At 49.2% G+C, this 25,147-nt stretch overlaps 4 protein-coding genes across 16 annotated transcripts in view; 2 read left to right on the top strand and 2 right to left on the bottom strand.

The window, feature by feature from the left end:
* VPS53 (VPS53 subunit of GARP complex) overlaps window positions 1-5,278 on the bottom strand; it is a 160,757-nt gene extending 155,479 nt beyond the window's left edge. For all 3 annotated transcript variants that reach the window (XM_081580158.1, XM_081580157.1, XM_081580155.1), the window contains exons 1-2: window positions 5,190-5,278; window positions 1,017-1,220 (exon numbers count right to left, since the gene is read on the bottom strand). The gene's annotated coding sequence lies outside the window, so the exon portion shown is untranslated. The remainder of the gene's footprint in view (window positions 1-1,016; window positions 1,221-5,189) is intronic.
* A 69-nt stretch (window positions 5,279-5,347) lies between these two features.
* TLCD3A (TLC domain containing 3A) lies at window positions 5,348-14,726 on the top strand. Of its 5 annotated transcripts, XM_081580180.1 has the most exons (5): window positions 5,348-5,863; window positions 6,321-6,404; window positions 10,234-10,438; window positions 12,033-12,128; window positions 13,033-14,726. In XM_081580180.1, exons 1-5 carry the CDS (start codon window positions 5,742-5,744, stop codon window positions 13,300-13,302), a joined length of 777 nt encoding a protein of 258 aa, XP_081436306.1. In that variant the 5' UTR covers window positions 5,348-5,741; the 3' UTR covers window positions 13,303-14,726. The 5 variants fall into 5 exon arrangements, with proteins under 5 accessions (XP_081436306.1, XP_081436308.1, XP_081436309.1 ...); XM_081580182.1 differs by lacking the exon at window positions 12,033-12,128; XM_081580183.1 differs by lacking the exon at window positions 10,234-10,438.
* Window positions 14,727-15,713: 987 nt separating this feature from the next.
* GEMIN4 (gem nuclear organelle associated protein 4) lies at window positions 15,714-22,310 on the bottom strand. 3 transcript variants are annotated; one of them, XM_081580145.1, is made up of 2 exons: window positions 22,254-22,310; window positions 15,714-19,073 (listed from the first exon to the last, which is right to left on the bottom strand). In XM_081580145.1, the coding sequence occupies exons 1-2, from the start codon at window positions 22,261-22,263 to the stop codon at window positions 15,904-15,906; spliced, it is 3,180 nt and encodes a 1,059-aa protein (XP_081436271.1). In that variant the 5' UTR covers window positions 22,264-22,310; the 3' UTR covers window positions 15,714-15,903. The 3 variants fall into 3 exon arrangements, with proteins under 3 accessions (XP_081436271.1, XP_081436270.1, XP_081436272.1); XM_081580144.1 differs by having other exon boundaries at window positions 21,141-22,310; XM_081580146.1 differs by having other exon boundaries at window positions 19,276-22,310.
* On the top strand, window positions 18,893-23,613 carry LOC145542082 (diazepam-binding inhibitor-like 5). 5 transcript variants are annotated; one of them, XR_014079569.1, is made up of 3 exons: window positions 18,893-19,137; window positions 21,364-22,525; window positions 23,154-23,613. XR_014079569.1 is itself a non-coding variant. In XM_081580188.1 (2 exons), exon 2 carries the CDS (start codon window positions 23,211-23,213, stop codon window positions 23,472-23,474), a length of 264 nt encoding a protein of 87 aa, XP_081436314.1. In that variant the 5' UTR covers window positions 22,390-22,529; window positions 23,154-23,210; the 3' UTR covers window positions 23,475-23,613. The 5 variants fall into 5 exon arrangements, 2 of the variants coding, with proteins under 2 accessions (XP_081436314.1, XP_081436313.1); XR_014079571.1 differs by having other exon boundaries at window positions 19,058-19,137; window positions 21,364-22,529; XR_014079570.1 differs by lacking the exon at window positions 18,893-19,137 and adding an exon at window positions 20,432-20,979.
* Window positions 23,614-25,147: the final 1,534 nt, after the last annotated feature.

Here is a 25,147-nt window from a genome sequence, read left to right on the forward strand (position 1 = left end):
CTGCTCTCACCCTCAGTGAAGAATTTCTTTAAAAACCAGTGAAAAGCCACTTTGAAAGATAATCTATAATAATTCAAATATAAAATCATTTGACATTAAAAATCAGGTTTGTGAAATTCAACATTGAAAATACTTATGATAAGTGAAATATTAATATTCATAATTAACTTAAAGCATGACCTCAGATATATAACAAATGCATATAAAGAAGACTGGGAAGAAGTCTACAAAATTGTTAATAATCTGAGAGTAATATCTCAGTGATAGCATTATTTATGATGATTATTTTCCACATTGGGCATGGTTTACTATTTAAAGTATTACTTTTATGATCAGAAAACTAAAAAACACAAAGAAATTATCTGGGTTTAGTTAAATAGAGTAAGCAGTAATTTATGGAATTACTGATGAGACATGAAGACACTGAAAATTGTTGATCTGTTGTTTTAAGAAGGCAGCTGAATTTGTTCACAGCGATTTGCTGGTTCTAACTCGTTTCAGAGGTAATTTCCTTAATGGATCAACATTCTGGAATATTTTTTTAAGTTGACTACCTTTAGCTAGGTGTGGCCATCTGCAAACAAAATTTTTGCATTTATAAGCAAAGGAAATGCATATATGAAAGGACTTTGAAAAATATAAAGCAATACACAAAGGCAAGCACTATATAATTAGCTCTTGGTATAAATTATGTTTTTTATTGACAGGGATCATTATCAGTATGTACAGAAGCAAAGACTTCCCTGTGGGGTGCAGCTGTGGCCTCTGTTTGCAGAAGCCATGTGCTTGAGTGTGACTGTGCTTCTCAGACTCACAGTTTGCTTTTGCAAACAGTCCAGGACGAAACTGAGGAAGCTGCAGTCTGGAATCTGGCTCAGACCAGGCATCTTCGACCTAATAGATGTTTACTGAGAAGCTTAACAGCAAGTTACTGTGCTGTGGGGATACCAAGAGAAAGAACAATTCCTGATTGCTGCGTTGCATATAGTTCACATGTATTTGTGAAAAGACCTTACCTAATTCTCACAGCCGCCCTGAGAGACAGGTAGAGAGGCATGCCCATTTGCAGGGGAGAGTAGGTAGTTTTCTCCATGTCACACAGCTTCGGAGCAGCAGAGTCAGAAGGGGCACTCAGGTATCTTTAATCCTAACCCTGGTGCTGGGTGTTCTGGCTGCCTAGTGGACAGACGGGTCCCTCCTGCCCATCGGGAGCGTTCAGTCTGTAGGAGAAATACAAACATAGGGATCCGTGAAAGGCCATATTGACCAGGTGTTCTTACTGAGCGCCAACAGAGTACAGGAGGGAAAAAAAGAGGAAGGTGACTAACTTCCTCCTAGTCACACTCTGAGTCCTAAGACCAAGTTGCCACTTTTGCTGGTGGTAGCCTAAAGGGAGAGATGTTCCATTAATGGCAGTCACTTTCTTTCTCTATGTCCACCTCATTTCATTTTTCTCTGCGTCTTACAGCCCTTTTCCTCTTGTTCGCCTGTTGTGAATTCCAATCTCTGGATCTGTATCTCTATGTATGTTTTCCTGTGTGGAAGGCTGGAGCTTGGCCTTTTTTATTCCCAATAACTTGTTTCTATCTCGGTCTCCTCTGATGGATCTTCTTCCTGTGCTGTATCTTTCTTACCATGTTTCTTCCCATCACTTCTTTTCTCCTTTTATCCTCCTTTCTGCCCTGTCTCTGCTTCACCTGTCCCTAATGTAGAAAGGAAGTGTGGTTCTCAATAAAACAATTTTTATTTCAAAAGACTTTCATTTTCTTTGTTATGATTTTTCAAGTAGATGAGTGGATGGAGACCTCTAAGTTCTCTTTTGGCTCAGGAGCTGGATGTGAAGATGTTTCATGTGTGAATCTCAGTCTTTTTCTACTGTTTCCCATCTATTTGCCATGAAGTGATGGGACCGGATGCCATGATCTTAGTTTTTTGAATGTTGAGTTTTAAGTCAGCTTTTTCACTTTCCTCTTTCACCCTGAAGAGACTCTTTAGTTTTTCTTTGGTTCCTGCCATAAAGGTGGTGTGATCTACATATCTGAGGTTATTGATATTTCTCCCAGCAATCTATTCACTTGAGTATTCTCAAAGTATTTTACAAGTAAATATGGAATTTTCAGTTTAAGGCTGGAGAAGCCAGGGAGCAGACAGGGGGAGAGTCATGTATCTTACTTCCTGACGGTATCCAGCTTGGGATCTAAAGTACTGGGAGAGACGCAGACCAAGAAGCAGGATCAGTGGCAGAAGAAACCACTGAGAAATCCCACCACAGTCCTCCAAAACTGGAAGCTTTATTGATTCTCATTCAAGGCGTGTGATTCTGATTAGGTAAATAAGTCTTAACATCCAGTAACCCAAACCTCACTCCTGAAACCCACAAAGGAAGTATAGTTAAAACCTCCTTAAATTTCTTCCCAACCCTATAGCATGAAGTAGTTGAAATCGCACTGGAACATGAATCAGGAGTCCCGCGTCCTAATTTGAGTCTTGCCACTTCATAGAGTGGCGATTCTATTTACCATTTGCACCTAAGTTTCCTTATCTATAAAATGAAAATAATATGCTTATCTACCTCACTGGGTTGGTTATTTTGAGAACCAAGTCAGATAATACGTGTAAAATGCTTTGAAAAATTATAGTTATATATAAATATAAAATGGTGTTAATAATGGCATCAGAGCCTATAAACTCCACCCCATGCATTTCTATTTGTGGGTAAACAATTAGGAACAATGGTTACTAATCAAAAACCACATTGTGAAAAAGAATTATGTACTCTCTCCTTGCTTATCAAGTTTGATGGCAAAATAGTCATTAAGTACATTGACCTTGAAGGCAGAAAATACTGAATTTAAATCCCAGCGCTGCTACCAGCAGTCTGACCTTAGTGACATTTTAGTTGGTTTGGGTCTCATTTTGTGGACAGACACAGTCACACACTTACTCACTCATGCTGAGTGAGGGTAATAGATTTTTCATGACGAACCAATGAGATAATGCATGCAAAATGTTGGATCTAGTACCTGGCATATTGTGAGTACTCAATAAGCATTACCTTTAAAAAGTATCACACACTTCTCAAGTATTTGCAATGTGCCAGGTGCAACTTAGGGAACAAAACAAAAAGATCCTGTTTTTTTGTTGGTCATACCACACAGCCTGCAGGATCGTAGTTCCCCAAATGAGCGCCGAGTCCTAACCACTGGACAGACAGGAAATTCCCTACATGGTCCTATTTTGAAGAAAGAGTGTACAAATAAAAACCAACATGCTTATTACGCAAATGCAAAGGCAGTTCAGAAAATGAACTTAGAAACCTGCCTGGAAGACAGATTCCTTCTTGCAGGAGGAATCATTTGGCTCAAAACTTTTGAAGAGATAGTGGAAGTTTGTGTTAAAAAAAAAAAAAAAAAGCTTGATGCTTTTTACTCAACTTTATCATTTGCCCACAGGGGTTTTTGGATCACTTGAAGGTTCATGTTTATGCTTGTTCCCCTTCTGGTGATTCAACCTAAACATTTTAGTGATTTCACCATGGTTTTTGAAGTTGATTTTACTGGTTATTTTCTCTGCATGAAACATGTGTTGTTTTGTTTTCCCTTCATAGACTCCTTAAGAGCCGTACAAACGACTTGTTGATTCCCATCACTTCAAAGTATTTCATCATTGATGCAGGTTGCTGATCCCTTTAAGGAGAGGTGGTGGTGAGGACTTATGACCACTTGTCCCTCTCTGGAAGAGGTGGAGTGGAGGTGACTGGGACAAATGGCCAGGGAGTGGAAATTGCAGTGCAGAAGGATTTGCTGTTCTAGAGAGAATGGAAGGTTTATACATAGCTGCAAATATGAATATACAGATAGCCTTTTATTTGCCAGATACCTTGCTACCAAATGGAAGTATCTTTCACATTTCTACCAATTGTGTTGGCAGTGAATTGGGGAGTCAGAGATGTTGCCCTCAGTAGAAGAAATATCAGACTTTTCTTTGGGTTTTCTGCTTTCTTGCTGCTGCTGCTGCTTATCGCTTCAGTCGTGTGTTCAACTCTGTGCAACCCGATGGACTGCAGCCTGCCAGGTTCCTCTGTCCCTGGGATTCTCTAGGCAGGAGTAGTGGCCTCCTGGGGATCTTCCCGACCCAGGGATCAAACCCAGGTCTCCTGCACTGCAGGCAGGCTCTTTACTGCTGAGCCATCAGGGAAGCCCCCTTCTGCTTCCTTACTGTTGGCTAAATCTCTCAGTTTAACTGCATATAGGAAGATGTTGAAAGCTGTGTTTACTCTAAATCTGCTTCTACACCAGCAACTGCGATGTTAGAGAAAATTTAATTGGCATCTAACAGAAATCATCTGTTAGCTTATAAAAGTCATAGAATCTTAAAGATTTTGGGGCAGGAAGAACCTAAGAGGGTTTGTAATTCAGCCTCTTCAATTTCACAAATGAGCAAAGTGGCCCGGGGAGGCTGAGCCCATCTGTTCCAGAGTCCTCTGAGAGGGCTTTGGTCAGCATTTTGCATGATGGTGATTTGAAGAGACCTATAGTACCTTTCGATTGCTGTAGACGTAAATGAATTGTCTTGCTCCCCTTTGTAAGCTGAGGAAGACCAAAGTAAAACTGGCAAATCCCAAGAGAAGAGAAGCCGGTAATACTGAAGTTAATGTGTTGGCGCTGTGTTTGGTGCTGAGTGAAAACAGTTTGATTCACTTCACTCAAGTCCAGGGCATCTGACCCAAGAACTCTGCAATAAGGATGACGTTATCAACAACAACAATAATAACAACAGTCACCAGGACGGGATGGTATCTTGCCCCAAAGCCAAGAGACAGTACCGTAATACCACAGCAAGTCTGCCGCCGTGAGACCCCACCGCCCTGTGTAGTTTGAGAGAGGACCTGCTGGATTCAGGATTTCCTGTTTCTCGGAGCGATGCTCCCCTGGAGAAAGTTGAGCAGTCGGCAGGACGTGGAAAAGCCATCTCTGGCCGGTAGAGAGACCATTTCCTTAAGAATCCCACTTGGAAGCTAGAGTGCTTCACAGACAAGCCGCGCAGGCGGACGGCCACTAGCCCGTCCGCCCTCTCCTTCCTTCGCCTGAGAGACGCCCACCGCCCGGTTCGCGCCGGGCCACGCCCCTGCCCCGCGGCTCACCCCACCCGGCTGCTCTGGGGGTCCTGCTCTGGGTGCCTTTTCCTACCTGGCTCTCTCGGGGCCTCCCCCATCCGCCGCCTGGCCCGGAGCTGGGGAGGGCAGGTGCGGGGCGGTTCGTTGGCCGCGCGGGTCCCCGCGGGAGGGCGAGGCGTCCGCGGTGACGGAACAGAAGCCGCGAGAGCCTCGGCGCTACCCCACGGTCTCGGCCCGGGGGCGGCCACTGGCGCGCCGCGGGTCGGGGGCGCAGCATCCGCGCGCTCAGGGCCCGGCGGGCAGTAGCTCCCGCCACCGCCCACTCGCCGGCCGGCCGGCCGGGGAACCCGGGGCAGCCTCGGGCCTAGGGGCGGTGAAGGCGAGACCCCGCCCCGCCCGGCCGGCCCGCGCCTATCGCGGTCCGCGGCCTGGTCACGCGGGGAGTGGCGCCGCGAGCTCCGGGCCATCGCCCGGCGGCGGCCAGAGTCGCGGCGGGCCGGGACGGGGGCGGAGGGCGGAGGGTAGAAATAGGGGCGGGCGGGCCGCGCCAGTCCCCGAGCCGCGCGCGCGGAGCCGACCGAGCCACGCCGAGGGCGCCGAGCGAGGCAGCCGAGCCCGAGCACCCATGCTGCTGCCGCTGGCCTGGGGCTCGCTCTTCTTCCCGGGACTCTTCGGGGTCTGCACCTGGGGGCTGCGGCGCGCGCGGCCCGCCTGGACCCACCACGACTGCGTGATGATCAGTACCAGGTACGGGGCAAGCCCGCGCCGCCGCCCGGCTACCCGCCCCGGCCTCGCCCGCCCCGCGCCGAGCCCAGGGCGGAAAAGGGGGGCGACAGGAAGCGAGGGGGCTGCCTCCCGGGTCTTCGCCCCTCCGCGGCGCCGGCCGGAGGGCTCCGAGGACCCTGTGCGTCCTGCCCTGGAGGGAAGGAGGAAGACGGAGGTGGCTGGAGGCGGTTGCCGGGGAGGGGTGGGGGTGGCGAGAAGCGGGGGTCGGCTGCCCGCGTTGATGAGGACCAGGAGGAACGTCTCCCGACCTCCGACATCTACCGGTGGCTTTGGGGGTCGGGAGCGGGATGGCGGCCCTCGGTGCCCCGGCAGCCTGGGGAAAGGCAGGTTGCAGGGTTCCGGCTTCATGCTGTCCGTGGGACTGGGCTGAGGGCGCTCTTCACCACCCCACCCCGTTTCTCTTTCTGCCGCACGTTAGGCTGGTTTCTTCAGTGCAGGCTGTGTTGGCCACCGGGTCTGGGATCATCGTCATCCGCTCCTGCAGCGACGTGATCACCGACAGGTAACATCCGATGCGGATGCCGGTTGAAAGCTGCACAAATCACAGCGCCGAACTCTTTCGAGGTTTCCACAGTTGAGTGGTTCACAGGCACTAGTTCTTTATCAGCGTAAGCCATCAGACAGCTGATTAATGGGGGAAACTTGGGCACCATAATTAGTTCCCTCCTCTTCTCACCTCCTTCAGTATCACCAGCTTAGAAATGCTAGAGAATGACAGAGACTTGAGTCTGATTTAAGGTGTGTTAGAGGACAGTGTGGTCTGTCGACCCAAGTTCTTTATGCGATTGATACATGTGAAAATTACTCAAAAGTGAAAGTAAGGCTTTTGATGCTTTTAAATGACCTCCCTGGGATCCTGCTCTGGACTCCAGGGCCAAGGTATGTCCAGTGTGGTTAGCAGAGCCCTCCTAAGGAAAGGGACAAAACCCCTCGTCCCTTTCCTTACAAATGCTGCTTTCCTCTTTCCTCTGAAAGATGAAGGTGATGAAGAGTTTTCTGGAGCTTTTGGAAAACTGACTCCTGTGTGTATTAGAGCTCAGGGCTGGGGCAGCAAATGTGCATCTGGTAAAACGTATCATAAAGACCTGGACTCTACTTTGTATAGTATCTAGACCTGTGCAATGGTGGTTTCTACCATCTCACCTCTCACTTTTAAAGCCATCCTTTTCATTTGTCTTCTTAGAATCACTCTTTCTTCCTCACAGATAAATTGAAGAGCGACTGTCAAATGTGCGGGGAAAGTTAATAGCCTCTCCTGATCCCTTTCTCATGGTGACTTACTTAATGTCCTGCTTTTTGCCTGTTGGGACTGGAATAGCAGGGGAGCCTGAGTGGGGCATCTAACTCACTGTGGCCTGCAAATTCCGTGCCTGGATCTTACTTGGGATTTGTCCTGCCATCATGATGTTTGTGCTTTTCTTTTTTTGCCTCTTTTTAGACAAGACCAGCTACTGGCAACGCAGTGTAGATGCTGAGAGAAGACAGGTCAAGTGACTTTCACTGCATATGTCTAAGGCTAACAGCTTGTGCTTGGCTGGATTCAATATGTATTTTAACTGAGCATTTTCTGATGGTGCAGCAAGCTCCCTCACTCCAGTCTGTCAGGTCAAAGTTGACACCCAGCTCCTTTGTAGAGATAAAGGTGGATGCACCCCCGCAGCACTCCTGGGCAAGCTGCAGGGAGCTGCTACACATTTCAGAAAAGAAGTCTGCACACGATTAACTTTCAGTTCTTTAGCCCTGTGTCTCAGGGGCTTGGGCATCTGAGTTTGGCTTTCAGGGTCCTTCTTTTGTGTAACTTTATACCTTAGATTCATTCTCTGCTTGCAGAATGGAGACAGACACCACCCTCACCTTACATGGATGTACAAGGATGCTCTAAAGGCACCTAGATCATCTGGGGGCAGGGAGAAACCTTCAGGGTTCATAGTCTGTTCATCCAAATATTTTTCTATCTTATGCCCTTGAACTTTAGGCCTTCATATAGAATGTCTGTAGGTAGGAGGAGGTGTCTATGAATCTTCCCAAATTATATGCAGAATGTGGTGCAGAGCCAGGGCTTTCATCATCATCTTAAAGAGATCCAGATCCTTAAAAGGGCTGGGAGTCACAGCTCTGGGCAATTTCTCTATTTAAGCACTTATTTTGTTTGTTTGTTTGTTTGTTTTGGCCATACTGTGAGGCTTGCTAGGTCTTAGTTCCCTGACCAGTGATCTGCCAGCAGTGACAGCGTAGAGTCCTAAACACAGGACCACCAGGGAATTCCCTAAGCACTTACATTTGGACAGTACTTTTTACATTTAAAAGGACTCTCAGGGCTCACCAGTGGCTCAGTGGTAAAGAATCTGCCTGCCAGTGCCAGAGACACAGGTTCAATCCCTGATCTGGGAAGATCCCACATGCTGCAGAGCAACTGAATCCATGCACCACAACTGTAGAGCCTGTGCTCTGGAGCCCAGGAGCTGCAACTACTGAGCCCATGTGCCGCAACTACTGAAGTCCTCTAGCCCTAGAGCCCGTGCTCCGCAACAAGAGAACCACTGCAAAGAGTAGCCCCCGCTCACCGCAACCGGAGAAAAGCCTGCACAGCAATGAGGACCCACCGCAGCCAAAAATAAATAAATATAATTAAAAAAATAAAAGGATTCTCATCAGGAATTTCCTGGAGGTCCAGTGGTTAGGACTCCACATGTTCACTGCCAGGGGCCCAGGTTCAATCCCTGATTGGGGAACTAAGAGCCCACAAGCCATGGCGCTTTGGCCAATAAATAAATAAATAAAAGAACTCTCATACTTTTGACTTTCTAATCTTCACAATGACTTTATCAGGGAAGTAAGACAAGGATTATTATCTTCATTTAATAAAAGAAGTAGTTAAGGTCCAGGCTAGTGGTAACTAAGATTATAATCCAGATTGCTTGTTAGTAAATCTTTGAGGAATTCTTCTGACAGCCACACTTTCTCATCTTACTGAATCGGTACTGTGTGCAAAATTTTAAAACCCTGGGCTCTACTCAAAGAGAGAGGTCAGTTATATTTCAGCTGAGCTTTTAGTATCTCTTCATAGTTGTTTTAATTGGGATTGCTTCAAGAAAGCAGTGGAGACCACAGATGGACAGCAGAATAAATACTGCATCTTTTTTTACCTCAGTGGAACTTGGCTGTTAATTTACCTGCATGAATATTAAATTTGCCATTACTTGTTTGCCTGTTTCATAGCTTATTATTTAGTTTTGCTGTGGTAAGTGTGGAATGATTCAGGAACCAGAGTGTGAATGGCACTCTATATATTCCCAGTGTTGCCTGTTCAGTGGATGGGCTCCTTTGGTTAAGGCACCCGGGACAAAGGTAAAGATACAGATGTGAGGCCCTTGGCACACCATATGCAGTCTCTGGGATATCGAGTCCTGAACAAGCACTGCAGGTGATTCTGATGTTTGGGTAGTTTGAGCCACATAATAGTGAAATATTTCGTCTACCTAACATGTGGGCAGTCCATTAAACTTAGCTGATTTGGTGTGTATAATCCTGCTCCAGATAGTACATCATTTAAATTTTTTTTCACATATATTTTCTGTAGAATGGCTCTTTTGGGACCAAAATTTCCGAAATTATGTAGAGACTTCCCTTCAAATCTGCTCTGGGACAGTGATAAAACTATCATTTTGACTCAGCAAATATTGATTCAACCCCTTTGGACAAGTAAATGGGAACACTGTCTTTTGTCCTGGGCTCTCTTTGGGTATCTGTCTGCTCTAAGGTAGTCCTTGAGATCTGGGCTCATTTCCAGACATATTTTTCTTAATGAGTGACACTGATTCAGCTGTGCAGTTATAAAGAAAATGGCCAGGGCTGCTTCCCAGAAACTCCCTAGAGTGGGGTTGCAAACAGATGTAAGAGAAACTCAACTGCTGAGTAACAAGTGGAGTTAAACTGGGAATATTAGATGTGGGCCACCTTCCAAACCAGTTTCTTGGTGGGGCTATTGAATCATTGGTAGAGAGATCTACCTCAAAGACAGCCTGTATTGCAAAGTACCAGAAAATCCATTACAAATGAGTAGGCAAATAGTGATGGCAAGTCACGGAAACACAGGGTGCTGAGGGAATCCTTGCTTTCTAAGCCTTTGACACTTAACAAGTTTGCCCCGTAAATTTAAAGTTGTTCACTCACCCTGTCAGTTCCAGCATCTTCACTGTCAAGTATCTGGGGTCAAGACAGCTGATGAAGTACAAAGCCAAAGCAAATGTGTTTAAGTGGAGGCTGGCTGTGAGCCTTCATAATTGATACCCCTAATTACTTCCTGGACCGTGTGTATGCTCTTCTTTCAGGCACTGGCTTGCCCGAGAGTATGTCTGGTTTTTGATTCCCTACATGATCTATGACACCTACGCCATGTACCTCTGTGAATGGTATCGAGCCGGGGACCAGAGCAGCAGACATTCCCTCACCATTTTTCGAAACTTCCTAAGCAAAAACCGCCTCATGATCACACACCATGTGTTCATTCTGCTTGTCCTTGTGCCCATTGCCCAGGTAATGGCCTCCCGATAGCCACCAAGTCACTCATTTCTCTTGTTGAACCGGGCACCCCGACCATCAGATTCCCCCTTTTCCTCCTCTTTGCTGCCTCACCTGCTGCCCTCCTGCCAGCTGCTGCCACAGTGTAGGGAGAAATTACATCTGAAACTAATGGTCCTCCTTACTGATGATCCCATAGCCCTCAGGGCTTCTCCAGCATTTGTCAAAGGTTCTGCCTTTAGTTCATTGAAGATAAAAACCAGGGACTTCCCTGGTGATCCAGTGGCTAAAACTCCACAAACTCCCAGTGCAGGGAGCCTGGGTTCGATCCCTGGTCAGGGAACTAGATCCCACATGCCGCAACTAAGACCTGGCATGGTAAAATAAATATATATATATTTAAAGATAGAAACCAATATACAATACAACATAAAGACTGTTTAAAGAAATGAGAGTAGCTCCATCAACTGGTTATTTGCCCTAATAGTGCCCAGAGAGGTCTGTATACATTATTTGATGTCACAAAAGCACAGACTCTCAAAACAAACAGCCTCTTAATTTCTTCCCAGATATGCTTTTATTCCCCCCATAAAAAAACTCACCCAACAAGGAAGAGAAATGGGAATGCACAGGGGATAACGATCCGTTCCCGAGGACCTACTGGGTGGCAGGTGCTTGGTTTAAAAACTCACAGCTTTCTAATAGTCATTAGAAATTATTAGACATGAGTTCCTCTGGTTGCTCAGCTGTAAAGTATCTCCCTCAATGCAGGAGCCACAGGAGATGAGCATTTGATCTCTGGCTTGTGAAGATCCCCTGGAGGAGGAAATGGCAACCCACTCCAGTATTCTTGCATGGAGAATCCCATGGGCAGAGGAGCCTGGCAGGCTACAGTCCATGGGGTTGCAAGGAGTCAGACACGACTGAAGGGACTTAGCAGACGCGCAAGCAGTCAGACTCGATAACTAGAGAAACTGTTGGCCCTCTAAGATAGATGAAGAAGGTGGGGCTCTGAGAGTTTCCATACCTCCCCTCCGTGGTTCACTGTGCCACTGTTGCACACTGTGCTGCCTTCCTGAAAGGGTAAGAGGAGAAGCAAGAGGGCATGATGTTGACAAACCTCTCTTGACTGTGTTGGGACCCTAACATCAGTGTCCTTGGCAGGACTAAGCGGACACCCCAAAGTGGGATGCAGAGTTTCTTTTGGCTGACACTGAAATTCAGAGCAAGCCCGGTGTGTGATGCAGTTGCCTCTGGACCCTGGGGATTCCGGGCACTATGGAGGCCCCCGAGTGTGAGCTGGTCTGCACTGGCCCATTGAGCACTTCCCCCCTCCCCGTCTGCTAAGTCCCTTCAGTCGTGTCTGACTCTTTGCAACCCCATGGACTGTAGCCCGCCAGGCTCCTCTGCCCATGGGATCTCCAGGCAAGAATACTGGAGTGGGTTGCCGTTTCCTCCTCCAGGGGATCTTCACAAGCCAGGGATCAAATGCCCTGCCCCCACACGGTTGCTCAGGGTTACCCTTTTCAATAGTTCCAGTTAAGAACCTTCCTTCTGGTGGTTCCTTAACCTCCATTACTTATTTCCCCTTTCCTCTTTTCCTCTGCAGAAGCTCAGAGGAGAGCTTGGGGACTTCTTTGTCGGCTGCATCTTCACAGCAGAACTGAGCACTCCATTTGTATCGCTGGGCAGAATTCTGATTCAGGCATGTATGGGTGGAGTGGCAAAAATAGTGCCAAGGGAACCGACTCTGCTTTTCGTTGGGGATTGGGAGTAGGGGTGGTTGGAGAAATCCCTTTAGTGCTACGAATAGTGGGGTAGGAGACCCCTGAACAGACTTAAAGGTCAGTTGGTCTTTGAAGCCAGTGGGGGTGAAATTGTATATTTGATTTCACATTTGATCCAGTTCTTTATGGTGGCTCAGACAGTAAAGAATGTTCCTGCAATCCAGGAGACCCAGGTTTAATCCCTGGGTGGGGAAGATCCTCTGGAGAAGAAAATGGCTACTCACTCCAGTATTCTTGCCTGGAGAATTCCGAGCCTGGTGGGCTACAGTCCATGGAATCACACAGTTGGACATGACTGAGTGACTTTCACTTTATATATAATTTTTCCTGGCCATAAATGTTTTTAAAATTATTTTTGGTTGCAGTGGGTCTTCACTGGTGCTCTCGAGTTTTTTCCTCTAGTTGCAGTGGTTGGGGGCTACTCTTCCTTATGTGTGAGCTTCTCATTGTCACTTCTCTTGTTGTGGTGTGAGGACTCAGTAGTTGTGGCACACGGGCTGAGTTGCCCCGAGGCATGTGGAATCTTCCCAGACCAAGGATTGAGCCCGTGTCCCCTGCATTGGCCGGCGGATTCTTAACCACTGGACCACCAGGGAAGTGCACAGATTTTCTAATCTGCTGTTTCTGGGCTCCTATCAGCTAGGTGGCCTTCATATCACTGCTGGAAAAAATGTGGGACTATATGCATATATCAATACAGCAGTACTTAATCATCTTTTCTATAAGTGTCGGAAAAGGAGATGCCTGATCTGTACATTGTGGGACTCGGGCTAGTCACTCCCGGAAGATGACCCTGCTTTCTCCTTCCCTCTTCTTTTGCAGCTAAAGCAGCAGCACACCCTGCTGTACAAGGTGAACGGAATCCTCACACTGACCACTTTCTTCTTGTGTCGGATCCTCCTTTTCCCCTTCATGTACTGGTCCTACGGCCGGCAGCAGGGACTGAGCCTGCTCCGAGTGCCCTTCCACATTCCTTTCCACTGCAATGTGGCCAATGCCTTCCTCATCGCTCCCCAGATCTACTGGTTCTCTCTGCTGTGCAAAAAGGCAGCCCGGCTCTTTGATGTTCCTCCAGCCAAAAAGGACAGTTGATGGCTCCCATGAGTCAGGCAGTGAGGCCGCCTCCACTCAGTATTCCCTGGACCAAATTGCAAATTGTGTCTTGAGTGGTCTCAGCCTTTTGGGTATTGTTCAGCAGATGGATTTGAGTTTTTCTAAAGGATATTCACTATCACCTCCCTCTTCTAACTTGCCCCTTTTGCAAAAGCACTTTTTCCCTTAGTAACAACTATTGGATCCTGTCAGAACTCCACTGGCAGTGAGGTGGTTTTAATGCAAACCCAAGGATCGTTCCTTGGGTCTTACCTCCAGGGCTCTGGGAGGTAGAAACGGGGTGTGGAGAAAGGGGTACCAAGGTGCTAAGCAGCTGGGCGCCTGCCTGGTCCTAATATTGGGTGGCTCCCCACCTTTCCAACCACTCAGGGCAGTATCTACACACTGGGCCAGCAGAAGCAAGTGATGACTTGGTTCTTTACATAATTTTTTGTAATGCTGGCCTGGGAAAATCACTGTGGGTAGGTAGTTTTTTATCGTTTACTGAATAACCTGTTGGTCCTTTGCCTCATCCTCTCATCCATGTGCCAACATAAAATCCTGTCTACTGACTTCCAATCAGAAGTCTCTCTGGCAGGGTCCAGTAGGAGGCAGGGATGGGAGCCTGAAGCACCTGAGTAGGTAGGAAGGCCTGTGGGTCAGCACCTCTGCAGGCTGACTTAGAAAGGCCAATGTCAAACTTATGAACTTGTTGTCAACAGGTAAGATACTGTACCCTGTTTAAGCACCCTCAAGCCCAGCTTCCCCCATATCCACACATACAGGATGCTCTTGTTAAAAACTACAGGGATAACACAGAATGACGGCTGCTGAGCTATTCACTGGGTAACCCCCCTCTTTGACACTCCTTTTCCTATGGAGTAGGATGGACTTCAGTATTCCAAACCGTGAGATGTCTCATCTAGATGGCCTCTTGATAAGCCAGAGCTTGTGGTCCAAAGCCTGTTCTCTGGGTTACCACCATTTAGCCACAGAGGACTGGAGAGCAAGAGTGCAAGACAGCCCTGGCCCAAATATGTTCTGTGGACTCCTACCTACCATTTGCAAATAGCATCCTCTGGTGCCAACACTAATTATTCCTTAACAATAAGGAAGGATTTTAGAAACTGCTACCATGGAATTTCTTCCCAAGTAGTAGTGAAAAACTAGATTTTTTTTTTAAAAGTGCCTTTTAATTCATCATTGTCTGTGAACTTTTTAAAGTACTGAATGTGTGACAGTGTCTCAAATTTTGACTATTTCAGTCTTTAATGGGTGCCGTTTAAAAAAAGTGCTGTAATTTTTTTACCAGTTTGTTTACCATCAATATATCTTTATTAATCACCCCTGTGGTGATTAAATTGCACTAATATTTTCCAACTTAATTCTCATTTGTGAAATACATTCATGCTGACTTCCAGTAAGACCCATGACTATGTGTCTTTGTTTCTGGTCTGTGTTCTTATCCATGTAACTGGCAGAGGTGGGCTGTTGCGGGGAAAGGGGATGTGTGAACACTTTCAGCCTCCAGGAGGACCTCACTCTAAAGTGTTTCTGTAATTCATGGTGCCAAGAGTTCTAGACTTCACACCCAGTGGTCACGTTACTTTAGGCCCTTTCTTCTCTTCCTAGGTGAATCCCAACTAGGAGTCAGGAGGGTGGAAACCCGATTGTAGGCCACAGACAGAGCCAGCCCACTAACCCGAACCTAAAGGTGCGAGAGGGAACCCAAATACTGCCTCACTATGATGGGGAGTATGGATCTGTCCTTCCTTGACTCCCAATTAAATACCTCACCAGTCATCCGAGTTCTGTAATATATCCTGGACAACCTTAAATTCGCCTTTTCATGCCTCCACACACACCATCTTCTGCTCCTACATGTTTTTCAAAACCATGACAACCCATCCTAGGCAGAAGTTAATTGCACCCATCCTTTGAACATGTCCCTGCTGTGTTTACCAGTTTCAGTACAGCCCCTTTGGGATCCAGTGGATAGACAGAGTTAACACTTCCTCAGGACAGAAGTTCTTGACTCAGGACACCCATTTTCCTGAGGTCACTGACCTACCCCCCAACATCTAATGTTCTTGGCCCAACCTCATTTTACAGTGGCTGCAGCCCTGTGGGCACACAAATCACTTGGCCAACTGGTAACAGAAAAGAGTCCTTTTCCTAGTTCCTGCCCTTTCCAAGACACCACAAAATGTCTCTTAAGAGTTTCAGTGCAAAAGAACGCACGTGCCTTGTGATCTGTCTACCTGAGTGTTTCACCTTTAGACTTATTTCTAGGGAGAAGTCCAATGATGAACATGTTCCCCCTAGCTAAGAGATCAGGTCAAGCTGAGCCCAGTTTCAGAGTGTATTGAGGAGCCAAGACCACTGAGGAGAAAGACTCAAAAGAGGCAAGGTGAAACTCAAAAGAGAATTTTATTACAACCTGTATGTTACAAATACCTAAGAAACTATTTTCTTTACACTGTTACAATCTTATTTGGGGCTTGTGTACAATCCCACAGGACTGAGAAGTTTCTGCTTCTCTGCTCCAGTCCCCATCGAGCCCGCCAAGGGGAGGCCCGGCTGTTTTCTGACCCATGGAGGTCAGAAGTTGCTGATCTTCTGCAGGAGGGTTTGGCGCCGTTCCTCGGGGCTGATGTTCTCGGCGATGGACTTTAAGAAGCGCTGCTCGTTTACTTTCTGGAGCAAGGAGCTGACGGAAGGGTTGGTCTTGCTCAGGGTTTCGTAGCAGGTGAGGATCTCCAAGGCCAAGACATAGAGAGGTTCACAGACCTCCTGGTGGACCATGGCCATGATGTGCAGAACATGACAGAACACCTGGGTGTAGAAAAACAGGGTTTCCTGGGTTAGGTCCTGCTCTTGTCCTTGGGCCCAAGGGCCAACCGACTGTATCAACCGAACGGAGTCCAGGAGATTGGTCAGACTGTTGCAGAGGAGCTTGACCACGTGGCTCCAGCCCTCCACGGGGAGCCAGTTACGGCAGCTCTGGCTGCAGAGAAACTGAAAAGCTCTAAGCAAGAGTACAGAGAGTTGGAGCTCCTGGGCAAAGGGCTTCAGGTTGAGCAGAGGAACGAACTGTATATACTCCAGGCTGTAGGGAACGTGCAGGAGTTGCTTCTCCAACAGTCTCCGGGTCAGCTGGTGAAGGCACTGCCATTCCTGGGGGCTGCACCATGGCATGACTTGCACCAGGGCCACCAGGAAGCCCTTGCTGAACAACCTGACCTCCTCGGGGTTGCCCACATCCACCACCAGGAGGGCGAGCATCTGCTCGGAGATGCTGCTGGAGATGGAGGAGCACTCCATCCAGGCCAGGAGGCCTGTGCCGGGCCCATACCCGGGGTGGGCCTGGGAGGTCCACTCGTCCTCAGAAAGCTTACAGATCTCAAAGAGCGTGGCTGGCACCTCGCACTTGAAGTGGCCCTCAAAGAAGCTCTTCAGTCTCAGGCCCACAGTCCAGTCCAGTTGCTCCAGCTTCCGGTGGAGCCAGGACAGGGACTTGACCCAGGTGTCCGGGGAGAAAGTGTCGGCGTTAGCTGAGACCACCTCACAGAGGAGCTGCAGGATGTGGATGGCCAGGTCCTTCCCGTCCAGGGGGAGACAGCGCTTCTCCTTGGGGAGCTGCCAGTATTTGCTGAAGCCATCAAGGAGCTGGCACAGGCTGAAGATGAGCGGGAAAGGACAGCAGGACTTCAGCCAGTATTCCTCCAGGTTCGTGCTCCCTTCCAGAGTCTGGACGAAGATCCTCAGACTGAGGTCCACCTCTTTGACTTCCAACATCAAGAAAGGCAGGACGAACTCCTTTAGCACCTCATCTGGCTCGAGCAGAGCAGCGACTGGAATCCCTTGGGGCTTTGTAGGACTCACCAGGCAGCTCAGGAGCTCCAGAAACTGCTTTTCCTCCCGGGGTGTCGAGAGCTTGGTCCAGACTGTTTCTTTGAGGCAGGACACCACGAATGTGGTGGAGTGGTCTGGCCCCTGCTCTTCCGTGAACCGGAGGGCAGGGAAGGCAGTGAGGATCTGAGCCAGGAACTTGTGGGTGCCGAGGTTGACCACGGCCATGCTGCACACTTTCTTCACCGTGATCTCTGGGTGCAGGATGACCAGGTGGGCTATGGAAGCAACAGCCTTAGCCAAGCCCTGTTCAGAGGCGCTCTGTGTGAGCTGGTTGAAAGTCGTGTTGAGATCCTCTTGAAAGCCCTCCAAGTGAGCTACCAATTTCTCGGAGAGGCCCTTGCGCCCCCAGGAGAGCAGGACCCCCGAGAGGACTTTATTTTTATCTGGTAGTGAGAGGTGTGCGTAACACTCCAGGATCAAGTCGACCACCTGTTTGATCTGAGGTTCAGAGACGGCCCTGTCTGTCGTGCCGACTTCCATCACCGTCTCCAGCAGCTTTAACACCAGGCCCGGCTCTCGGAAGAGAGCCCGGTTGTTGAGCAGGCAGGACAGCCACTCGTCTGAGAAGGCCCACTTCCTCTCGGAGGCAAAGATGTAGCACATCTCCATGTAGCGGTCCATCTTCTGCTCGATGATGGCCATGGCAATGGAGGCGGTGATGTCCTGCTCACCACCCTTGCTCCTCACCACCCTGTTCGTCTTCCTCAGGAAGTCCTCCACGTACTCTGCCAGCTCGGAGACCACCTGCCTCTCCTCCTTGGCCAGGCTGGTGGTATCCAGGTAGAGCTTCAGGTTCTGGCTGAAGGAGGTCAGGCTGTCGCAGAGCCGGAAGCTGTCGTAGCTGGTCCCCTGGCTGCTGTTGAGCAGGGCCTGCAGCTCCTCCCCCCACTCCTGCAGCAGGCTGCGCAGGAACTCGAAGCCCACAAAGATGGTCTCGCTCGGCAGCCTGGCCAGGGAGGTCAGGCTGATGTCCCGCTCTGCCTCCTTCACCTTCTCTGCCAGCGCCTGCTGGTGATAGGGGTTCTGGGTGTCCGAGTTCCACACGGAGATCACTGTGACCAGCTTGTCTAGGTACACAGTCGCAGACACTTCCTGGGGGTCCTCCTCCATCAGCGCAAACACGGTCAGCATGTCAGCCAAGTTGGCTAACGCGCAGCACTTCATCCCGGGGCACAGGATCCTGTCCTGGATTTGTTTCAGCCCCGTAAGCAGCATGGCCAGCAGGGGCAAGGTCGGACACACATCTGGATCGGACTTGAACCTCTTTGGGGGGTGGGAGAAGTCATCGGAGGAGGACAGGTACTTATGAGCCATTGTCTGGAAGTGGGAGAGCAGGGGGTCCAGGTGATTGCCCTTGTGCTTCATCATTTCCCACCAGACGTCGAGGAAAAAGGCCACGTCCTTGGAAGAAGTGTCGATGGTCATGTGCTCCAAAAAGCGCTCTAGTTCCACACGGCAGACAGTGGTGGGCAGGGCCATCAGGAGCTGGATAAAGAGTCCAGAGGCTTCCAGGGACTTGAGCAGCTCAAAGAGGACCGTGTGATTGATGGTGGGGATCATGTTGCCCACAGAGAAGAACACATCTTCCTGCCAGCGGGTTTCCATGTCGGAAGGGGTAACGGGGTAGGGCTGTAGCACTTTGGCCCAGATGATGATCAGCGCTTTCTTCTTCCAGGCAAAGGGCTGGGAGCAGGCCGTGGCAGAGGAGATCTCCCTCAGAGCCTCCACAATGGGCCGCCCAACGCGCTCCCAGTCAGACTTGGTCAGTTCAGCCAACGCTTTGGGGTGGAACAGCTGCTCGGCCAGCAAGAAGCCCCCGTGCAGGATAGTCATTTCCTCACAGATATTCAAAGGTCCTGCGAAGACAGAAGTCCAACAGGATAGAACGTGGTGAAAAACTTTCCAGAACAGTAAGCAGAGGTTAGAGAGAGAGACAGTTGGTTGGTGGGCTGTCATGATTAGGGGTACAGATGATAAGGGTTCTGAATAAAATCAGTGACAGCGGGTAAGAAGGGGTGGCTCCAGGAGCCACGGCAGAGCTGGAGTCAAAGGATTTACCTGAGGAATCAAAAAAAGGACTCCCAGCTCTCTAGGGGCTTCCCCGGTGGCTCAGTGGTAAAGAATCTGCCCACTAATGCAGGAGACTTCGGTTCAATCCCTCGGTCAGGAAGAGTCCCTGGAGAAGGAAATGGCAACCCACTCCAGTATTCTTGCCTGGGAAATCCTATGGGCAGAAGAGCCTGGCAGGCTTACAGTCCAGGGGGTCACAAGAGTCGGACATGACTTAGCGATTAAATAACAACAAAGCTCTCTAGCCTGCAACTGGGAAGACAGCAGGCACCACTGGACACAGGGAACACAAGAGATGGGCTGGGAGGGAACACTGCTCAGTTTTGGTCATTTGGTGTTTGAAGGTAGAACATTAAAGTAGAGATGTCCTCCGGCAATGGAAACGGGGCTGGAAAGTCAGCCTTGAAATTTGACTCAAGGAGTCTGCCTGGAGGTGAGGCCCTCCAGCAAAGGATGGACCAGCAGAGGCTTTGGGGAGGAAGTGCTGAGAGAGAGAGAGAGAGAGAGAGAAAACACAAGGACAGGACCAAACTACAGCAGCCACCAAGTATGTACTGCAGGACATGACATTGAGCTTCTTCTAAGTAACAATCCAGACTAGGAGGGGCATGGACCAGGGCTGTGGGTACAGCAGCACTCAGACAAGTCCTGCCTCCCTACTTTTCTCTAAAAATCTTGTCTTGCAAATAGATTTCAAATGGTCTGCCTTTTAAGGAAACAATTCAATTCCTACAACTTTTTCCATCAGAGAGAATAAGCCGCTAAGGGTCCTGGTTTCTTTTGTAGAAACCAAGAGGAAAATAGATAAAAAAGACTGCACTTGATTCAGAAGAGTCCTTCCTTCAGTGAACCATGAGTTGACACAGACTTAGCAAGGAAGGGGATGTTTAGACAGACATATATTAAATCCTAGCTCAGCCATTCAAAAGCAGTATCATCTTGGACAGATTACTTCTTTGAGCTTCCCTTCTGCATATGTGGACATAATGCAGACTGCACATTATGACTGTGAGGGTCAAATATTAACAGTATATACTAGTCAAGCCCTTGGCATTGGGTCTGTGCCCATGGTTGGCTCCCAAACCCATCTCTCAGGGCTGCTAAGGGTTAAATAAGATATAGCTACAATGAGTCCGACATGACTGAGCGACTGAACAACAATAACACAGGACAAAGAGCCCGAGAATTCCCTGGTGGACCAATGGTTACAACTCCAGGCTCCCCTTGCAGAGGGCCAGGCAGGGTTCAATGCCTGGTCAGGCAACGAGATCCCACATGTCACAACTAAGACTGGGTGCAACCAAAAAAAGAAAAACCCTGATTAGGTGCTTGATAAACTCTGGTTCCCCCAAACCTTTCCACCGCTGGCAGAACTAGAATCTTGCCCCTATTCTTCGCCTTCCTCCAGCTCAGAAACATGACACAGAGCTCTCAAAGGTGTTATTTCCTTTGGCTGAGAAACTAAATCACTGTACAAACACTGCTCATTCTTCAATATTCCTGACTTCTCCCCTCTTTCTCAGGGCCAGTCCCTCATGCCTCCAAGGACACAGCTTCTCCATCTTCATGGGTCAGGGTTCTATCTTGCCCTTTCCATTAGGAGCGTAAATCCACTGTTTTCCGCTGCAATCCACTGTTTGTGAGGGCACTCCACCCAGTCGCGCAGTGGCGGAGGCAGACTCCTAGGAAGAGGTGGGTTGCTGAGGAGTCTCCCTGGGGGTTCTGTCTGTCTGGGCCTGCTTTCTGGCTCAGGCTGCTCTGCCAGGGCCCCCAAATAGGCTCCCTTCTGACTCTGTAAATTTAATTTTATTGCACTATCCTCTCAGTTGAGATGTTTGGAACCAGAGACTCACCTTCCAGGGACATTTGTGCTACTTGAAGGAGTAAGTCCCAGAAGCAGTTGATAGCTGGGCAAATCCCAAGTGTTTTATCACTTATGGTTAACTGGTGCTTGTGAGTGCTCACTCCTTATGTTGATTAAGTGCTTACTCTGTACCAGGCACTGTGCTGGTTGGTATGCGTGTAAGATCTTTTTTGATGGTCACATTAACCTTTTGAGGACCATTCCTGTTTCAGAGATGGGAACGTTAAGACTCAGAAGCAATTTGCTCAGGATGTCGGAACTCCAAAGCGGTGGGGCTGGGAGAGAGATCACCGCAGCTGCAGGCTCCAAACTCTTCCAACTCTACCCTCCCACATGGAGGAGTTGGCTGCGGGCAGGGTCCAGAACATTCCTCTACAGCCTCCTAATACTGGCACACCTTAGGAAGCCTCACCCCAGCTCTTTCAGAACAGCCTCCAGGTCTCAGGCCCTTAAGAGCACGTCTGGCGGGAGGAGGGTGGAGCTGGGCAAGCAGCTGCAAATTTATACCAGCTCCCCACTCCCAGACCTGGCCTCTGAGTACTCAAGAGGCACGTGCCACCTCGGCTGCTGCAACCGGCGCCCACAACTGCTGGTCTTAAGAACGCTAGTCCTGCGCAAAGGCATCAGGCTCGACCCTGTAACACACGTGACCTCAGTGAAAAGTTGCCCAAACTCTGTGAAACGGATATGGTATTATCTCCTTCTATCCATGAGCACCTCAAGAGAATCAGACACTTGCTCAAGAACTCAGCAGACGTTCAATGAATGAAACTATCAGGGATCCAAGTGGATTCTCCCAGGCGCCCCAGGAGCCCGGCCTTTTCCAAAGCACGTGCCCGAACCTGACAACTCTCGGGAACGCAAACTTCTCATCCGCTGGGCCCTTCACGTGGAAAGGGGCCCGGAGCTGGCCAGAGGCGGGCGGAGGAGTGGTGGGCTAGAGCCCGGCCTCCCGACCCCCGGTCTCCAGGACATCCTAGCCTTTCCAACTCCCTCCCCGGCCCGGAGGTATCCCTGAGCCCAGGCCCGCTCAGCACTGCCTGGTCACCGGTTGTGGGACCGCGGCCCACGTGGGTCCGGGTCTGGGAAGACAAACACCCACCTAGGTCCATGGCGGCGACTCCGGCGGCGGCGCGAGCCGCCCCTCCCTCTCCGCACTGAGAGGGGGACGTAAGCGTCACGGCACAATGGGCGGCCCCGGGGGCGGGACAATAGGCCGTGCCTCGGCCCCAGCCCGCAGTCTCAGCTCGGGCTCCGGGAGGTACAGACCCAGCCTCCGCCGCGCACGCGCAATCCCACCTAACCGCCAGGGACGTCGGGACCGCCAGGCCCACAGCGCCTCCTATCGGCCGGAGTCCTCCCACAAACGAACAGGCAGGTACCCGTGCTCCGCCCCTCCCTCCCTGGGCCCCGCCCCATCTCCTGGGCCCCGCCCCCAAGGGACCGCCCACTCCCAGTCCCCGCCCCGCGCAGTCAGGAGTCCGTGCAACCCCGGTTTCCCGGGTTCCAGTTGGTCCTTCCCGTTAGCTCTGTCCTTGGCCTCGCCTTCTCCAACATCCTGTAATCCTCCCCCCTGCCACAGTTCACCCTCACTAAATACCCCTCCCCAGGCTGCCCACTAACCCGCATGGGCACACCACTCCCTGAGAGCCTTCCTCCCCCGCAGAGGGGCTCCTGTCCCACTCCAACGCGCGTGGTCCCTCAGCACTCTTCCTCTGACAGCAGCAGTTGCTCCATTCTTTTCTGGCATCACAAACACCTTTGAAATGTTAACGGTTGTCCTTCGCAGAAAATGCACGGTGCGAGCCAGAACGCCTGTATGGGAGATCTAATCCAAGGGGCCCCTGTTTGTAATCTGTACTGTAAGAAAACCCACGCTTGACGCCTCACTGAAAAAACACACGCATATCCTCTGTCCTTCCCACACACTGTCTTGTCTCCCTTTCTCTCCTTCCCGGCCTTAATCACCAGCCTCGAATGTTTCTAACTCTCCATCCTCCAGCTTCTAGTGCCGGACACCACCTAGAAAGGACAGAAGGGCCCAACCTCAGCACCCGCAATGTGCCAAGTCGAGTTTGAGATGGCCTGCGCTGCCATCAAACAATTGAAGGGGCCGGTGAGTGATCAGGAGAAATTGTTGGTGTACAGCTATTACAAACAGGCCACCCAGGGCGACTGCAACATCCCAGCCCCACCTGCCACCGACCTGAAAGCCAAGGCCAAGTGGGAGGCATGGAATGAGAATAAAGGGATGTCCAAGATGGATGCCATGAGGATCTACATTGCCAAAGTGGAAGAATTAAAGAAAAATGAAGGTGGTTAGGAAGGACAGAGTAGCAGGGCGGCTCTAGTAGGGAAGGAGGCAAGCCCTTTTGAGGGCTGAAATGTCCTGAGGCTGTAACAACCACGGTAGCTGAGACCTCAATAAATCACTTTAACTGCACAGTAGTGCGGTTGCACAATTGATGAATGATGTCTGTGTGATAAAAAGTGAGTCCTGTGGGGAGGTATCCAAAATGTATGAAAAGGGTCTTTCCTTGAGAGAAAGTTCTGTCGAAACTGGCTTTCTGTAGGATTGAGTTCCCAGCCTTCCTTTCCCCAGAGCATATGTAGATATGCAGCAGAAGTAGAGGAGCTGGGGCAGAATCACACTCTGACTTGAGGTCAGTGAGACCATTCTCCTGAGGTTCAGCCTCTGGGAAGGGGAGGGGGAGAAGGAAGGAGAGGAGGCTGAGGCCCCTTGTCTCTCCAGGGACTGTTGATTCACTATTAACCCAACATTATAGGGGTGGGGGTGGGGGTGGGGCCTGGTCATCCAAAAAGCTGAAGTCAAGGCCCACTACCAAAAGCCCCTACTGAATAGAGCCCTGGTGAAGTTACTGTTTTGAGGGAAGCCACACTTTGAAATTGGTGAATTGATGAATCGCAACACAGCAGTTGAAAAATACTGGAAGGGATGGTTTCAAAATCCCAGCCTCTGAAAGACACATTTAAGACCATGCAACCAAATTTTTGGGACTAGTCCCTTAGCTAGCCTTGGTTTCCCCTTGGGGATGTTTGTGGGACAGTGTGTATACATATGTAAGTGGGATTTGTTTGGGGAGCACAACACATCCCTTGACCTGTGCTGGGGCTAAGGCACCTGAGCTCAGCGTCTCCTCTTAGTGTTTTCATGGAGTCATCAATGCACAATGGTGCCCTGAGACAGGAGTGCTAAACAGTATTATTAAAGACATTCCAGAGAGGAAAGTCAGCTGTGGCATAGAATTTCCTAATACTCTCCTCAATTAAAAACTATTTTCCTAGCTCATGACATTAGGCCAGCTCCAGTTCATTGATGACTATTTAACAACAGAAGCAACAACCATAAAGAAGGCTTCAAAGGGTAAAGGAAACCAGATCTGGCCAGGTATCTTCTTCAAGAACTTGTGTTCACATATTTTCAGAAACTTGCTACAGACTAGCCGCGTTACCTAAGAATCACGTGTACTCAGGATACCACAGTGACTAAAGGACTACTCCTTTTAACTATAAATTGGACAGGAACCACGCTGTACAATGGTGCTGTTCTCTCTGGAAGATACTATGAACACATTTTGATGCTTTTAGGACCATGATTCACAGTAAATGTGAATTAATAGTAAAAATAATAATAGAACACCTTGTTCCAAAATATGTTGTCAATTTAAGTGCTGTAGTATATAGCCATACCATTCTGTAAATCATTATAAAACCCAATAAACTATACCATAAGGACTCTACTCTACATTTTTTAAGTAATGTATAGTATACCCAGTGTGCTAAAATTTTGGGAGAAAAGGAGAGAAAGAACATATGCGTATGCTTAATGAGGAGAAAGGGGGTATGGGATTGATGGGGAGGAACAGGCTTTTCAGTAAGTACCTTTTCATATTGTTTTTATTTTTGAACCACTGGCTCTATTACCTTATAAAGAGGTCGGAGGCAAGGGTGCCTGTTTACTTCTCTTTAAGGACA

Source organism: Giraffa tippelskirchi, chromosome 3, assembly GCF_054371585.1.
Source record: "Giraffa tippelskirchi isolate mGirTip1 chromosome 3, T2T-mGirTip1v1.2.pri, whole genome shotgun sequence".
Lineage (NCBI taxonomy): Eukaryota > Metazoa > Chordata > Mammalia > Artiodactyla > Giraffidae > Giraffa > Giraffa tippelskirchi.

Bases quoted from the DNA above. Each gene is read 5' to 3' on its own strand.
- TLCD3A (XM_081580180.1), top strand. From the start codon at position 5,742: ATGCTGCTGCCGCTGGCCTGGGGCTCGCTCTTCTTCCCGGGACTCTTC. The intron at 10,439-12,032 runs GTAATGGCCTCC...TTTCCTCTGCAG, and splicing joins TCCTTGTGCCCATTGCCCAG to AAGCTCAGAGGAGAGCTTGG. The intron at 12,129-13,032 runs GCATGTATGGGT...CTTCTTTTGCAG, and splicing joins TGGGCAGAATTCTGATTCAG to CTAAAGCAGCAGCACACCCT.
- LOC145542082 (XM_081580188.1), top strand. From the start codon at position 23,211: ATGTGCCAAGTCGAGTTTGAGATGGCCTGCGCTGCCATCAAACAATTG.